General features: G+C 48.1%; 1 protein-coding gene across 1 annotated transcript; it reads left to right on the top strand.

Annotated features, from left to right (window-relative positions):
- Positions 1-1,404: 1,404 nt before the first annotated feature.
- Positions 1,405-15,933, top strand: RS1 (retinoschisin 1). Its single transcript, XM_010082270.1, is given in 7 exon segments — positions 1,405-1,456; positions 9,556-9,581; positions 9,869-9,974; positions 14,230-14,371; positions 14,515-14,710; positions 15,786-15,802; positions 15,804-15,933. Coding segments are annotated over 7 exon segments (669 nt in total).
- Positions 15,934-16,289: the final 356 nt, after the last annotated feature.

Raw genomic sequence — 16,289 nt, 5'->3', positions numbered from 1 at the left:
TAATAGCTGTGCTATTTCTGAACATGATCCCTGAGCTATTGCATTTCTTATACCTGGAGGTGCACCCCTTCCTGGTGCCCGGGTTGAACCATCCCGCTTGCTTGCCCTGCTGTGCACTGATGGTCCCCAGTGTTTGGGGTGAACTGTCCCAGGTCCCTGAGGTGGGGTGGCTATGTCCATGCAGGGGCCTGCCTGTGGTAACTCGTCCTCTCCCTGAGGGTAGACTAAAGTGGGAAAACTGTTGGGCTGAGGAGGTTAAACTGCTCGAGGCTGAGCAAAGCAGCGAGCCCCCTTGACAGGACACTCGTCCCATTGATGTTGCACACCCTGGAGAGGCTGGGGTGCATCAGCACTGAAGGACAGATGCTGTACCTGACATCCCATTGATGAAGCATTCCTAATTTGTAGGTATCCAAAGACAAGTGAGATGAATCCTGCCCTAGGGGACTGTTTCCGAAAACTCAGCATCCTTGTTTGTGCAGCATTTTTTGAATGGCTATAGACCAGAAGACTAGAGACAGGTCTAGCTTAATTCAACAGCAGCCCACGTCATCTATGCAGTGCTTTAATCTATTCCCTGTGTGTACAATCTGAGATCTTTTGAAACAAAGAATGCTGCTTCTGAAGCAATTGCTTTCAAAAGCCGCCATTAAAAATTCACTGCTAATTGCACGTAATTAACAGAGATTGGAGGAAAAGGTGCAAGATCCACTGGAATCACTAGCGGTCTGTTGTGCTCTTGAATCTGTCTGTCATTTTAAGATCAAATGTGTAACTGTCTTTGAAGTGAACTCATTGAGAAGGTACTATAGGTAGAACTATTAACAAAGTGAGGTTTATTTTTTTGGTTTGAGATTTTTACAGCTCAGCAAGTAAACAACTGAAATTTGCTATTGCTGTTTGATCTATTGATTGCAGTTTTCAGCCCTTACAATTAGGTGACTGAAAGCAGTAAGGTCAGGGCAGATTTCTACCCACAGCAATTATGAAGATAGCGTAGAGGTACATAATTGGTGTGGAAGATAATTCTACTACATGCAATAAACAATATATACTACATATATTTTATAAGCATTAGACACCTGCATTTGTAGGGGGGGTGTATTTGTGGTTTCTAGGTAGGTATATCCTTGTTTATGTAGACAGATATCTGCATACACAATCAGATTCACACTCAGAGTTTCAGTACCTCAGTACTTTTCACCTTTTAAAAACTGTTATGTGTGACACATCCTCTAGGATGGAGCTTGACAGTAATAATTCTGTGGTTGGCTTGATGGTGCTTGATAAAACTATGAGAATGGAGGAGAGTAAGGTGCTTAGGCAATGCTTAAGTTAATCTCATGTGTTCCCAGCAAGCCGAGCAGCATGCTAAGGAGCTATTCCTGAAAGAGGAAGGAAAAGATGCAGTTCAAGATGGGAAACGTCCTGCTGTCTCTTCTTTTCTGGTACAAAGGTATGCACTTTGCCTCCTGAGAGGCACTTTCAGATGTCCCTCTTTGTATTTCTTGTTTCATCCATGGTTCTTTCTTCTGCCAGGGGCTGTGGGGTACAGAACAAGCTTTTCTCTACGTTCTCATGGAAGCATAATAATTCCGGGAAAGGCAAAATTGTGGAGGAGATGTGTAATTTATGTACATGAGTGAACAGCATTCTTACAGCTCTATGAATATTCAGTAGTAAAACTCTGTTTCACGAAGTAATTGCAGTGTAAAAAAATTGCCATGTAATTTGTCAAAATATGAATTTGCAAAGAAAATTGTAGTGCAGCTGAGCCAGTGAGTAAATAATAATGCTGATTTGAAAAATGAGGTACAGTATAACATGAAAGACTGGTCCTTCATTAATCAAAACTCTTGATTAATCAAAACCTGATAATTTTCTCTAGTAGCAAGACATTGCTGATGGAGATCTGCCTTTTTAAAAAGACCCTTTCAGGTATTTTGGCCTGAAAATGACTTCCAAAGGCACTTTAAGAACAAAAAGCAAACATAAGTCAAGAAAATGGAAAAATAATTTATCAATTTTGAAGGTTTCTAAATTTTGAAGCTTTCTCAAATTTATTTTTCAGAATAAGTAGCAATGATAGCAGGTAAGCCGGAGCTGGAAGAAGCCAGAAAATTCAGGATCATGGTCTCCTTCCATTTTAATTAACCCAGCTGTGGAACGAGGAGATAATATTCTGGGTTGTGTTTGAACTTCTGGCTTCATCGAAGCCAATGGCAAAGCTGCTATTATCTTAAACAAGGCTGAGTTTGCTCTTGCTAAGTGCTGGGCGGCATCTCTCAACATTAATGTGTGACTAGAGTATGATCTGTCATAGTGTGAGGCAAATTTATCAGACAATTCAGCATTTCCCCCATGGATGTTGAATTTGCAGTGTTTTGCTTTGTCTAGTTTTTTCTTTCCTTCTCTGTTTCCATTTAATATTTCGGTCTATGAAATTTCATAGATAGGAAAGTGTTCCTCAAGTAGCCATGCCTTAATTTCATCCTGGTATGCTTGGCTGTACCCTGCTCTGTCTAATTAATAGGTCTTCCTTTTAATCTTCCAGCAAATATTTGTGCGTTCTCCTCATAGGTTATCTCTTTGCTCTCCTTTGTTTCATGGGGGAAGGTTACTGGTGCTTGAGCTTCTTGGAAGGCTGTTTCTACCCAGACTCCAGCATTTTTTTCCCAATGGGTGGCATAACTGCAATTAGTCCTTGGAATGAGTTCATACCTTGCTCTGAATCCCAGACACAGCTTGCTTTTAATAGACACCCACACATCAGGATATTTTTGGAGAGCCTGCAGTGAAAAATTTCTTGCAGGATCACTTTCAAAGCATCATTCCTTCAGTATTTAATTCATTTTCCTATTTTACTGGTTTTCTTAATTTACTGTTTTTCTCTGCTTTGTGGTCCAAATGTCCTCTTCTGTTTGAAGATAAAGCAGAGACCCTTTGCCCAGGTCCCCCTCACACTCCTGCCTCTCCCACCACGGGGAAGGTGCTGCCAGGTCAGTCCTCCGAGCCACGTGCACTGATGCCATGATAAGCTCTTTAGCTTATTTTCTCCGACAGACCAAGTGGCTTAGAGGAGCACCCCCAGCCCCCGTGCGTTGGCTGGACTCGTTTTTACCGGGAACCCCGCCCCCGCCGCAGCAGCAGCAGCATATGGTGCAGCAGGCAGCCTCCTGTGACAAGAGCCACAGCAGCTGCTGGGCCCCCTCCATATGGTGAGGGGGAGCACCCCGAGCCCCGGATTGACATGAATATGCTTTTAGCACATTGAATATGACATGCCTGTGCCACATTACTCTGTCTGTGCTCGCTACACATCGGGGAATAAAACATCTCAGCAGTTTAAAAGGAGTGGATTTCTTTTTTCCTCACGGTGTTTTTTGCAGCTTTGAAAAAAAACAACAAACAATCAAAGGCCCAAACCCACCTTTGGATCACAGTAAATAACAACTTTAGTGCTGCCCTTTGGCATAATGGATACATCTAATGAAATTACTATGCAGGCAATGTTCTGCATAGCTCTAAGCAGGAAGGAGCAAACATGTCAATAAGATAAGAAATGGCCAAAAATTTTCAAAGGAACACTTTGGAAAAAAAAGATAATTATACATCTCTTAGGAAGAAAAGGGGAAAATGTTGATTTTTTTTTTTCAAATTATTTACATTTTTTCAAATATTTTCACAACATAAAAAAAATTATAGAAACATTTTGGAGACAACAGGCATAAACCAGAAATTAATATTAATTAAATAGGTGTAATTGTCATTATTTAAATGTTTTTTATCACTTTCAGGTAAATTACAGTAAATATTAAATGAGACACAATACATATTGAATAAAAATGGAAACCAAATAAAATAATTCAAATAAAATGAAATGGGAATGAAAACAATAAAACCACAAAAAAATCCCCTCAAATGAATGAGGAAAACAGCAGCTGTGTTAAAGCACAAGAGAGGAGCTTAATATGAAGCATGAGCCCTTCTCCCCTCTGCAGGCTGATGCTGGTGCTGGTTGTTTTGCCTTCAGTCTCTGGCTCGACCGTGCCTGTCAGTGATCAGCAGAGATGAATCCTCGCAGGCTGATGTGTGCCAGGGTGGTGCTGCCCTCCTAGGGGGTGCCAGGGCCAGAATATAATTTCCAGGGGAAACAGGCTGAGCATTGGTGGTGAGAGCCCTTGAATGAGCACCCTGCTTTCATCAGGCCAGCCTGGCTCCCAAAATCTTCTGGTGGACACAGATCTGCATACGCCCTGGGGGTCTCTGCTTGACATATAGCTCCCAAGGACCATTTAAAGCCTGCACATTTTTGAAATAAAGGGACTGTTTGCATGACCTGGTCCCTTAGCATGGTCATGGAAAAAGCCCTGAGGGAAAAACAACAAAAGCAACCACAAAGCGACAGGGCAAAGGGGACTACACCTGCCGAGGGGAGCTGGGGACGGGCCACAGCTGCAGCAGGGGTCCCTGGGGCCATTGCCAGTGGCACAGGGGCAAGGAGAGATGGGGGAAATGCCACATGCAGTGGTGGCCTGGGACACGGCAGCTTCCCCAAATGCACCTTGTTACCGAGGCTGATGCAGCCTGCTGTGAGTCACCTCGCTCGCCTGGCACGATTTCCAGGGCTGGGTTGTAAAAATAGCATAGGTTAATAACATAGCAACCCACAAACCAGCACCCAATGGGCACAGAGGTTCTGCATTGCTTTTTTCAGTGTCTTGACCCTCTGTGTTGCTCACACACCTGCTTACCTAACTCTGCTTCCTGATGCTCTCTAATGTGGCGCTCAAGGAAAACAGGGACTTCCAATGGTGTGCCTTTCAGAAAACGTGATAAACCCGGTGCCATTCATTCCAGTCACCTCTTTCATTTCTGTGAGAGCTTTTCTGGGCTTCCAGTCACATTTTTCTGGTTTTTAAACTGTTTTCCTTTCCCCTGCCCCATGGCCCACATGTGCAGAAGGGAAGCAGGAGCCACCACACTGGGGAAGCGCTGCCTCATAGAGGGAGTGCTCTCCACCAGGACAAGTGGAGAGAAGATAATTTTGCTCGTCTCTCTGAGCTCTGTTAAACTGAGATGTTGCTTGTAGAGATGAGAAGCAAAATTAACTATATTCCAGCTGAAGCTTCTGCGCCGCCTAAATTGTAAAGTCAGTAAACAAAGTCATTGACATTTTCTATATACTTTGCCTACAATGACCAGGTTTATATGAACTTATTCTCGAAAACTGAGTGATTGACATTTATCCTGTTATATTTTATTTGTCTTTTTTATTTTATAAAGTGCTTTCTCATGCTTGTACATCTGTCATTAATCCTGGCCACTCTAAAAAAAAAGATGGTTTGCTCTCGTGGCTCTACGGTCAGGATGTTCAATATGGTTTCTCAGAGGTGGCCTTATCAAAATGTGCTCAGCCTTTTGCAGTGTTACTTCTGCCCATACTTACCTTCCTCCTTTGTTTCTCTTGTTTAACTGTGTTCTTAATGACTGAAAATTTTCTGAGACATGCAGTTACCTGCTCCTGCCATTAAAATGCCAGAAGCTGAGCATCCTTGCTATTGTTTGCCCCTTCCTTTCCCCAGCTAGCCCAAGTTGTGGCTGCTGCTTTATCCCTCTTCCACCTTGGGAAACCCATGTCCTCTCAATCGCAGCATCCCAGGACTGTCTCTGCCAGCTCTTTTCCTTGTCCCCCAAACCTGGGACAGTCCCTGACATTTCTCTTCCTTCCATCCTGCCCAGTGGTGAGTGCCAAGCAGGGCCACCCTGAGGTCTGTGCTCCAGCCCAGCCCCATCGGGATGGGTGCTCTTGCACAAAATTGCTTGCCCAAGCCCCGGTCCCTAAATCCTGCGCTATGGGGTGGCATTTGTGCACAGCAGTGCATTAGATGCACCACGCTGCAGGGGAGGATGGAGAAACGGGAAGGGTGCATGCTGTATCTCCCTGCCTCTCACAGACACAATAATTTATTTCACTGAACTGATGGTTTGCTGAATGTCCTGAGGCACTGTGGGGGCTGTAAATAGGGCTCTTTCCTTTTTAATGTTTTGGGTTTTTTTCAGTTCTGTACTTTTAACACAACAGCCTCCAGCGGTTGTGCAGGACTTATGACTCTCTCACAAATTGCAGCAATTCGTTCTGTCTGACCTACAATTAACAATTATCTTTGTAACCTTCCTTGAAGGCAAACATGCTCACTATAAAAGCATGCTGCCCATCAAATTTTTGGACTATTGGCATCCAGCTTTCCTCTTCATTTCCTTTGTAGGACAGGGCCCATCACAGCTGTAAACACACCAATATATCAATTACTACTTTTTCTGGCCAACTGCAGGCAAGGGCATCTTTTCCTCTCCTTTCCTCTCCTGACGCCAGGGGTTATCAGGTCGCACTGCCTGGGTGGGATATTTGGCCCATCTGCAGCTGCCACTGCTGTGCCTCCCCCCAGCCAAGCCAGCCGCTCCCCTGTGCCACAGGCCTTGTCTGATGGCCGAGCTGCTTGTGGGAGCGAGGCCATAGCAGTTAACCTCTTTTTAGCTCAAAAAGGCAAAGTCGACCTTCTATTTGAGATGTTTAAGCCAGCGAGCCATGTGGTGAAGGGTGGAGGCCTGCAGCCCACCGGGGACAGCCAGAGGAGCGGCACACTGCACCCCTGCCCTGGCACTGCCTTTGCACCGCTGTGTGTCGCAGGGCTGACCCAATAACACATTGCATTGAAAAAAGGGCTTTAGTGCTTGAAATTCACACCCTTGATTGGTTTGCAGTAATGTCCCCTGCCTGACAAGCCTAAAAACCCTAAAAAATGGTCTTGTATCTCAGGAGCAGGCATCGCTGCCCAGGTGCAGCCACCCGAGCAATGCTGGGGTGGCCAGGGTAGGAGGGTTTATTCCTGGTGGTTGAGTAGGTGCTACTATATACCCACACACCTGAAAACTGTTCCTTTTTTTTTTTTTTTTTTCTGTTGTTTCACTCACAGCCATTGGGTTTCTAGCTGCATCTGTCAATGAGGTGCCAAATTCTGATCCGATCTCAAATACCTGGTCAGGGACTGAGGAGGCCTGGTAAAGGGCTCAGCATGGACCCAAAGCAGTACCAGTACATCAGCCCAGTAATTCATGTCCCCTTTCCCCGCTGCAGGCACGCGGTGCACAAGAATAGTCTTCACAATACAGTTTTCTTCATGCTGGGCAAATGTACCTGACACACATGTAAGTGAGCTGCTGGTATGCACTGGAAGAGAAAAGAGAAATATTTTATTCCTATACAAAGTATATTCATTTGCTAGTTTACCAGGTTTTCTCTGTAGCCCCTAAAGTTCCCCTACAGAGCCAAGACAGGGATTTATAAAGAGGTGTGGCCACTTTTGCTTTCACATGTGTGTGGCTCCACTTATTTGTCAGGTCATTGCCAGGCAAAAGTGCATTTAACTGCCAGGAGGAAAACATGAAACATCTTGCAAAAGGTTTTCCACAAAAATCAGTCTTCTGAAGGTGAGAATAAAGAGGTTAAGAAACACGTAGTGAGCACACATCTGTAAATGAAACTTGAATGCCTGCAGACTGGAGGAGCCGAGCCTGCAGCCCACTGAGTTCAGACCTGGTTGCTGGGGATCCATGGTGAACTGCGCAGGCCAGGGAGCCAGGCTCCCAAATCCCAGGGTAATGAAGCTGGTCCTTGCAGCCAGTGCTCCCAGAGCAGAGCACCTGTCCTGCCAGTAAAGACCACCATGGCATGGGCTGGAGGGGCAGGAGAGGCTCCTGCCAGCCCAGCTCCCATGGCCCCAGTGCCAGTGCAGCTCCAGCATCAGCATCAAACAGAGCATTGAGCAGGCAGGAGACGCACTGCATTGCTTTTATCGGCAAAGGCAGTACAATTTTGGTAGTTGATAATGTCTTGGTGTCATATTGATCTGATGACAGGCAGCATTAACTTAAACCACCCTCACGCCATGTGGCACGGCACAGAGATAGCAATGCACTGCGTGGCCTCAGGCTTCCACCTCTGCCTTGGATTTCTCGTTGCACAATGGAGTCATTGGGCTTGGCTGGATAACATTGGTGCTGGGAAAGGTGGCGTGCGGGGTTGTGCATGCCCCCAGCCTACGCTTTCCAAGATGCCAGGTCCAGAGATCCGCACCCGCGTTTTTCTGCTGAGCTTCGTGGGGTCTGGGTGCGCTCCTGCCCCTCTCTTGGGCCTAAAAAAAAAGCCACATCTTTTTATTATAGACCAATGCTTACTTCTTCTGTTAGGGCTGATGCCTTGGATTAATGCAGTAAGTTCCCAATGCCAGAAATGCTGCTCTGGGACACTGAAACAAAGGAGACCATCTCTGTGTTAAAAAAAGTTAGTTGTGTTTTGGTTTAGTTTTGTTTTGTTTTGTTTTGTTATGTTTTTACATTTCTTTATCATTTTGTTCTTTTCAGGGGTCTTTCTTTCAGACTTTTGGTACACTGAGGCTCCATGTCACACCCAAGGAGCAGTTGCACTTCAGTAATAAACAGAGCTTTGTATATTGTTTATATTTCAGCTGATTGTAATTGCACAGTGTTTGTGAGTCTTTTGAGATGAAACTTGCTATAGAAATGCGAGATGTAAATTCCCAGCATTAGTGGGAGCTTCCTAGGCTCAGCAAAGTGACAGTGTATGAATGAATAAATCATAACTAGATTTCAGTGAATAATTCAGTCTAATTCATTTGGTGAAAAGATCCTCTCTTCCTATTCACAAAACCTCTGTTTGGAGATTGCGGGTTTCCTCACAGCTCCTGTATGCAAGTTTTTACTTGCTCAATAGCTTGGTCTTTAGGGGCTTGCAGATTCTTGGCTGGTATTGAAAACATCATGATGTTTGACATTTGACTTGTGTTGATGAGTTATCAACAGTCATGGGACTATTTTTAAAAAATTATTTTGTTTTCATAGTTGTCTGGGAGCTATTCTGCGAGTCCAAATGCTATTACCATAGTCTGCTTTGGACTTCACTGGGAAGCGGGAGAGCCCTTTCAGCAAGGAAACGGCTCATTAAAAAAGCCATTACTCAGTGACAGTCAGGAGATAAAACAGGTCAGATGTTATAAAAATAGTGGCTCTTCCTCTGTGGCCACAGCAACTGGTTTTATCTAAGAAAAAAAAAATATTGTATGTGAGGTGGATTGGGAAGACCTATTTACATTTCATTTTCCTCCATCTTGTCCAAAGGGAGTGATCTCAGGCCAGGTACCTCACAGAGTGTCCCATCTCCTCTGAAGGCACCGAGGATTTGCGGTGACACCAGGCTGGGATTTCACTCTTGGGGTTCATCAGCTCACATGTTTTAAGGGCAAAATGGGAAGGGGAAACTGTGGAGCAGGAAGACAGCAAAAAGGGATAAGGGTGAAATTAGCTGTTAGCTGGCAATCAGCTTGGGGAAAAGCAGTAGATTCGTCAGTCCTTCCTTAATTTATTTGTCCCCAGCTCAGGAGTAAATGTTCATTGCATTTCCTGATCTTTGCTTGCAGCATCTTTGTTTCTGATCTCTCTCTCTCTCTCTTCTTCCCTCCATGCCTGCACCCCCAGCTGCGCTGGCCCTCTCCCCAGGAGAGGTAAGTCTCTCTGGCTGGTTTGGCTGCTGGGTAAATAAATGCTGGGGGCCTGACACTGCCCACCTCTGGTGCCACGAGGCAGAAGGGACGGCACCTGGGCATGTGCTCTGACCTCTGAAGGCAAGGGGCAGTCATCCCACGTTTCATGCGGGGCTGGCACAAAAAAAGGAGCTCAGAGAAGGTGCAGTGCGAGGGTTGGTATAAGCTTCAAGACTCGGATTTAGCCTTGTATCACAATTGTTGATGACTCTGTTGATTTTTTATTGATTTTTTTACCTTCCCTTTAGGATGAGAGACTGGAGCTGTGGCACAGCAAGGCTTGCAAATGTGATTGCCAAGGGAGTCCTAATGTGGTGTGGTCCAGTAGGACTAACAGCTTAGAGTGCATGCCAGGTAACGGACTAGTGTGCTTTTAGCCATGTTTGTCTGGTGATCTGCAGCAGCTTCCCCATGTCGCACATTACAGTGGTACTTGTTCCAAACCCAGCTGCCAGTGGGGAGCTGCACCGGTGGGAGGTGTGGGGTGACCCTGTGCCATCGGGCAGAGGGACAGCAGCAGCTGAGGCTGTGCCTGGGCCTGAGGAGGTCAACCAAGGTGGCCCAGGCTGGCTGGGGCTGGTGGGCACTTGCTTGGCCTGTTCCTACAGCCCCTGGTGCTGGTGCTACCAGAAACTGCCTGGGGCAGCTACCACCGTGTGCAGGATTTGCTGTAGGAAACCTTTTGTACCATTTAGGCTGGTTCTCCCTTGCGGCAGTTTAGCCTGTGACATTTCTTCCTCTCCCCAGCTGTCAGGGAGAACAGTTTATTCTTTCTTTGCAACTTATTTTTAAACACTGAAAGACCAGAGTCATGTTTCCTTTGAGTTTTCTCTGGGCTGCCCCTGCCCAGCTCCTTCAGCCATTTCTTACAGATCATGTTTTTTAAGTTTCTGATCAAGCTCTTTCCTTATTATTCTCTGCAACTGTCAAATTTTCCATGATATGTTACCCGAGCAAGGCTTCATCAGTGCCCAGATGATCCTCAGGTTTAGCTTGTTTGTCCCACAGAAGCTGCACTCTTGTTCAGGCCTCTGTCAATGCAGATGTTCAGAGGTGTTCACCCCCTCTGAGGCTGAGTACAAAAGTGGTACCTGCCTCATGCCCACTAGCAACCACCTCTTCCCAGCTCCTGCAACAGGCAATGCCACAACTTGAGGTGTGTTTTGCTGCCCCCAGGTTCCCCAGGGGAGGTACACGGGGGGAATGGTCACCCCAGTGCTCAGTGTTTGGCATGGCTGCCCTGAAGGAGGAGGAGATTAAATGAGTTACCCTGGAAGAGCTCTGAGTGGAAGCCACAACGGGCTAGACAGCAAACAAAAATATGTATTGACAAGAAGGTATGACACCATTGGCAGAGCTTGCAGGCATACACAAACAGAAGTGAGAGGGGAAGAACCCCAGGCATTTCTATCCCATGCTTGTGTTGGACCTGAAAGTTTCCCTCCTGTGGCATGAGGCAGCTGACAAGTGCAGAGGCTTTGCAGCCATCCTTGCCAGGCCATCTGCTTCTTCTGAGCTCTCCCTCCATGCACTCTGCTCTGTGGAGGCCATGTCCACCTGGGGCTTGCCCAGATTGAGCATTGCCCACAGGCTTCTTCCCTGCCCAGAGAAACTACAAGGAGAGAATTCATCCACTGTGCATGGGTGGTGTCTTGCCCCCGGGCAGAGCAGCCCCAGACATCCCCAGTAAAGGGTCATGGCTTCTCAGGCTCTGTCCTTCCAATTTCTGCAGCCGCTTATCTCCACAGGGCTGCCTGCTAGGGCAGCTATGAAGAGGAAGAAGGCATATGCTGGAGACAAGGCCCTGTGATGCACAAGAATCACTTTATATCTCTTGTTGTGAGGCCTTCCTCCAGTCTGTTATGAAACAAACCCATGTGCACTACCCCAATCATGAGACTGAGCTGGCATGGCCCTGCCTGAGCTCACTGCTCCCTTCCAAAGGGCTGGCCACCACAACTCTTTTTTTTGTCACAGCATCATAATGAAGCCCACCTGTGATGGGCAGGTCCCTGCAGTATTTGCATCCTTGTCTGAGTCTGTCTCCATTCAGAAGGTGCCCCCTTGCACCTGCACATCCTCCACTTGTAACTGTATCCCCTTGCATGGAGCTGCAGTAAAGCATACTTTGGACAAATGGCGATTACTGGACACCCCAGGTCACCACGTCGGATCCCCCTGCTTCCTGCAGCTCTGGCGTCATGTGCAAGGAACAGCATCAGCATGCTCACACACACCGCTGAGCCTTATGGTAATCCTGAATCGCAGCTGGCCCAGCAGAAATCCCTGAAGTCCTTCTCCCGGTGGCTCCCTACCTGCACCGACACCTGCCATGCCAGCCTGGTTCTGCTGCATATTTTCTTGTGCTTTAACCTTAACTGTGTACAACTGTCCATCCGAAGCCTTGCTACAGCCTGGTACCACCTTGCTGTTGCTTGCACCAAGGAATCACAGAATTACAGCATGGTTTGGGTTGGAAGGGATCTTTGAAGATCATCTAGACCAACTCCCCTGCCATGGGCAAGGACATCATTCACTACATCAGGTTGCTCAAAGCCCTCTTCAACCCGACTCCCAATGATGGGGCATCTACAACTTCTCTGGGCAACCTGTTCCAGTGGCTCACCATTCTTAATCCTAAAAAAAATTCTTCCTTATGCCCAACCTAAACCTACCCTCTTTCAGTTTAAAACTGTTGCCCCTTGAATGGGAAGGATAGGAGACACAGCAAGTTCAGTTGATCCATCTATGGCTGAGGGACACGTGTATGAGAGGAGTGGCTCTAGGTTTCCTGGCCAGGCTAGGTGCAAGGGGTGCTCTAATGCGTTAGCATTATGTAGCTGAGTAGGGAAGGCATTTTCCTTGTCTAAGGCAGGCTGTTCTCCTCAATAATCGATGTTGTCACCGTATCTCCCAGCTGTCTCTCTCTCCAGGCAGGGGGGCTTTGCACTCTCCTCACCCAGCCCAGCCCAGCCATGGTGGTGTGGCCCAGTGTCCCCACTTCCTGGGGACAGTTTGCAGAGCAGTCATGCTGAGGTGTTGCAGAGTTGTTGCTGGTATGGCTGGAGGCGAGCAGCTGGCCTTGCAACCGCTGCATGAGTTTTCTCCAGGTTGGCGATAATGGCGTTAAATGGCTTAGCTGGTTTGGCCGGGTGGGCATCAGGCATCTGTTTTGTGGGTCCTTGTGCATGGCGCAGCCAGACACACCAGAAGGTCACCTGCTAATTGCATTATGGTTGTATGGCCTGCGGATTAGTGTTGCTAAAAGTAAAGTTACGTGGTGTTCGAGATAAGCCTGACAAGTAGTAAACATGCGGGGCCACGCCCAGCCTGGCCTCCCTCTTGTACAGGGGAGCAGTGGAAAAGCACAATGTTTCCGTGCCTGGAGGAGAGCAGGACGGCAGCTATGTGTTTTCATGGGGAAAAACATGTTAATAAGGTACTGACTGGGCACGGTATGTTAATGAGATATTGATGCATCGACCTAGTGGAGCTTGCTAATGAGACATCGACCACACCATCACAGTGGTGGGGTGTTGCACCGGGGAGGCCGTGGTCACGCCGGGCCCTGGGCACCTGCTGATGCTCCCCACGTGTTGGTCATTTTTAACATGAGGCATCAGGCTGGTCAGTCAGGCATGGCTAAGGGGAGGAAATGTCCTACCCGTGAGTGAAGCTGTGTAGAGCTTTGCTTGCTCTTTTATTGCTGAAACCCATGAAACAAACTACACTGAACTGGAAAGCGTGAGAGAATTTGCCCTTGGGGGCACCACACCTGCTCCACAGGCTGCAAAATTAGAAAATACTGCCCATGATACAGATGTGTGCCCAGGCAATTCCCATGTGACACTTGTCGCACCTTCTTTATGTGCATCTAGATACATAGTGATAACCTGCTTGTATAAAAAAATGTTCATAACAAAAAACCCCAATTAGGTCCAAGGAGCACGCAGGCACTCCGCATGGTGCTGTCACCAAAGGCTGGTACTTTGCTCTTGTCACCAAAGGTTTTCATAAGGCAAGACTGTCTCCAGATACAAAGAACAATAGTCCCCATAACAGAAAATGCAGAAGATCTGAGGGTGCTTGTGGAGAGATGATCAGAGTAGGCTCAGCAATTTTGCCATGCAGCATAGCCATAAATCAAGACAGTGAATGCAGGAGCAGAAGGAGATAAAGCCCAGCAAGAAAAGCCATGCCAGGCATTTCTCAAGGACCAGGCAGAGGCGGGCAGCCTGGAGGCTGGATCCAGGTTGATGGATCCAGCCTGGATGTGCTTGCATGTGCTTGCAAGAAGGCGATTCAGACTGCAACATCTGAATAAAACCTTCCCCCCAAAGTGCTGCAAGGCAGCACAGGTTTAGTAAGTTTGAGAGAGAGAGAAAAGTTAGAAATTCACACAAGAGAAGAGTTAGAAATAATGACCCATGGTCCCTGGGCAGCAAATACTGCAGGGGCTGTGGTCTGGGTTTAAGAGCATCATCAGCATCCTGGGCAGGGAGGACAGGGAGCAGCGAAACCACAGGGGGTGTTGACAACAAATGTGCAAACACACCCAGGAAACAAAGCCACTTGTGTTCCTTAATGTATTTTTCCCCTTGTTCTGCAGAGTGCCCCTACCACAAGCCCCTGGGCTTCGAGTCTGGTGCTGTTACCCCCGACCAGATAAGCTGCTCCAACCCTGAGCAGTACACGGGCTGGTACTCCTCCTGGACGGCCAACAAGGCTCGCCTCAATGGCCAAGGCTTTGGGTAAGTCCAAAAATGCCTCCCCAAGGGGTTCTATGGGAGGGCAGATGTGGGGGTCTGGGGACCCCTGGCAGTGTCGGGGGCAGGAAGGGCCCCCTGGGAGGGCAGCAGCAGAGGACATAGCAGGGTCAGTGGTGTCCCCCCAGGTGTGCGTGGCTCTCCAAGTACCAGGACAATGGGCAGTGGCTGCAGATCGACCTGAAGGAGGTGAAGGTGATCTCGGGGATCCTCACACAAGGGCGCTGCGATGCCGACGAGTGGATGACCAAGTACAGTGTGCAGTACCGCACGGATGAAAACCTCAACTGGGTTTACTACAAGGACCAGACTGGGAACAACCGGGTAAGTGGACTTCGCAATTTGGCCATTGGTGGAGGGGTGGCATGTTTGGTGGCATCAGGTCTTGGTGGAGAGGTGCCCCAAGAGGGGGTTCCTGTGGGAACAGCAGAGTGAATGGGGGCCAGCGTTCACCCCACGTGTGGGGGCAGCACAGAGGGGACATCACCCCTGTGGTGTGAGCAAGTGCCACGCTGACCAGCCGCAGAGGGAAAAAATACATTTTTTGTGTTTTCTAAGAATGATAGTGAAGTCCAGATTAAGCTCGGAGGCATTAGCTGGCATCGCAGGTGAGGCAGCACCTCCATGATAAAACCCCTTTCTCGGCTCTGGCCACACAACCCCAGCCATGCCTGGGCACTGCAAATAGGGGCTTCTTCTTTTGTCATAAGTCCAGGTCTAGAGCACTGTGATGATGCAGAAAACCCCCTGAGACAAAAGCTGCAACTAGTTAAGTCACAGCCCACTGAACCGTTCTCACATTGCACTTCTTAGTGGTTGGTTTGAAGTGAAAAATTGCTCTGGGGAGACCCTGCAGTGGTGCCAGTGGTCCCTGTGCCGCCCAGCTGGGTTGGGGGATGCCACAGTTGCTGCCTCGCAGGTGTCCTCAGTTTCCATCTGGGGGGATGGCCCTGTCCCAGCACAGGAGGCTCTGGTGGCTTTGCTGAAGCACCTGCAGCCCTGTGGAGATGCTGAGCTTTCCTCGAAAACCAGGTCATGGCAGCAGGTGATTGGGCAGCACGGCCAAGAAGTTCATGGCACAGCTCATGAACTGCAGACAGCCAAGGTCAAGCACCCTCACTCCAAACATGCAGTGCCCTTCTGTGGGAAGGCAAATGAGAGAGAATGGGACAAGATTAACTCCAGCCTAACCAGAAAAAGTGCAGGAACAATGGGGGAAAGTGACTTACTCAGAAAACCAAGTGTGATAAAAGTTGTCTGTGTCTGGCTATTTTTAAAGTATTTTATTTTGGGGGTGGAGGAGAGGGAGCCTCCTCCTCTTCAGCTCTACGCAGGCACCCCAAATTCATGGGGCAGGATTTCCAGACCCCTAACCACCTGCCCACACCTCTCTCCCCAGGTTTTCTATGGCTTTTTTTTCTTCCTCGGTGCAGAACCTGCTGCGGCCACCTATTGTGGCCCGCTACATCCGCCTCATCCCGCTGGGCTGGCATGTGCGCATTGCCATCCGCATGGAGCTCCTTGAGTGCCTGGGCAAGTGCGGCTGAGTGCAGTCTCCTGGGGTAGACATGTAGGCGTCCACCTGTGCAGTCACCCCACCTCACCACTGACGCTGGTGGTGACCACAGTCCTGCGATGTAAATGCCCAGCCTGCAAAGGGAAGGGCTGTCTTGAATAAAACATTGTTTCACACCACGCCTGGTGATAAAGTTAAACCCTGCTGTGAAGATGTTGGGTGTTGATGGGGCACACCTGAGGGAGGGCAGGAGGGTTCATTGCTGTGGCTTTGATCCTGTGATATGTGGTGCTTCTGGCCCTGGGTGTTGGGTTGGGGAAACCATCATCACAGTGTGTGGTGGAGGCCAAGATAAATACAGATGGAGTCCAAAGGTGGGGCTTGGAC

Source organism: Pterocles gutturalis, unplaced genomic scaffold (assembly GCF_000699245.1).
Source record: "Pterocles gutturalis isolate BGI_N339 unplaced genomic scaffold, ASM69924v1 scaffold22299, whole genome shotgun sequence".
NCBI classification, from domain to species: domain Eukaryota; kingdom Metazoa; phylum Chordata; class Aves; order Pterocliformes; family Pteroclidae; genus Pterocles; species Pterocles gutturalis.
This window is presented reverse-complemented; position numbering and strand designations above follow the sequence as displayed.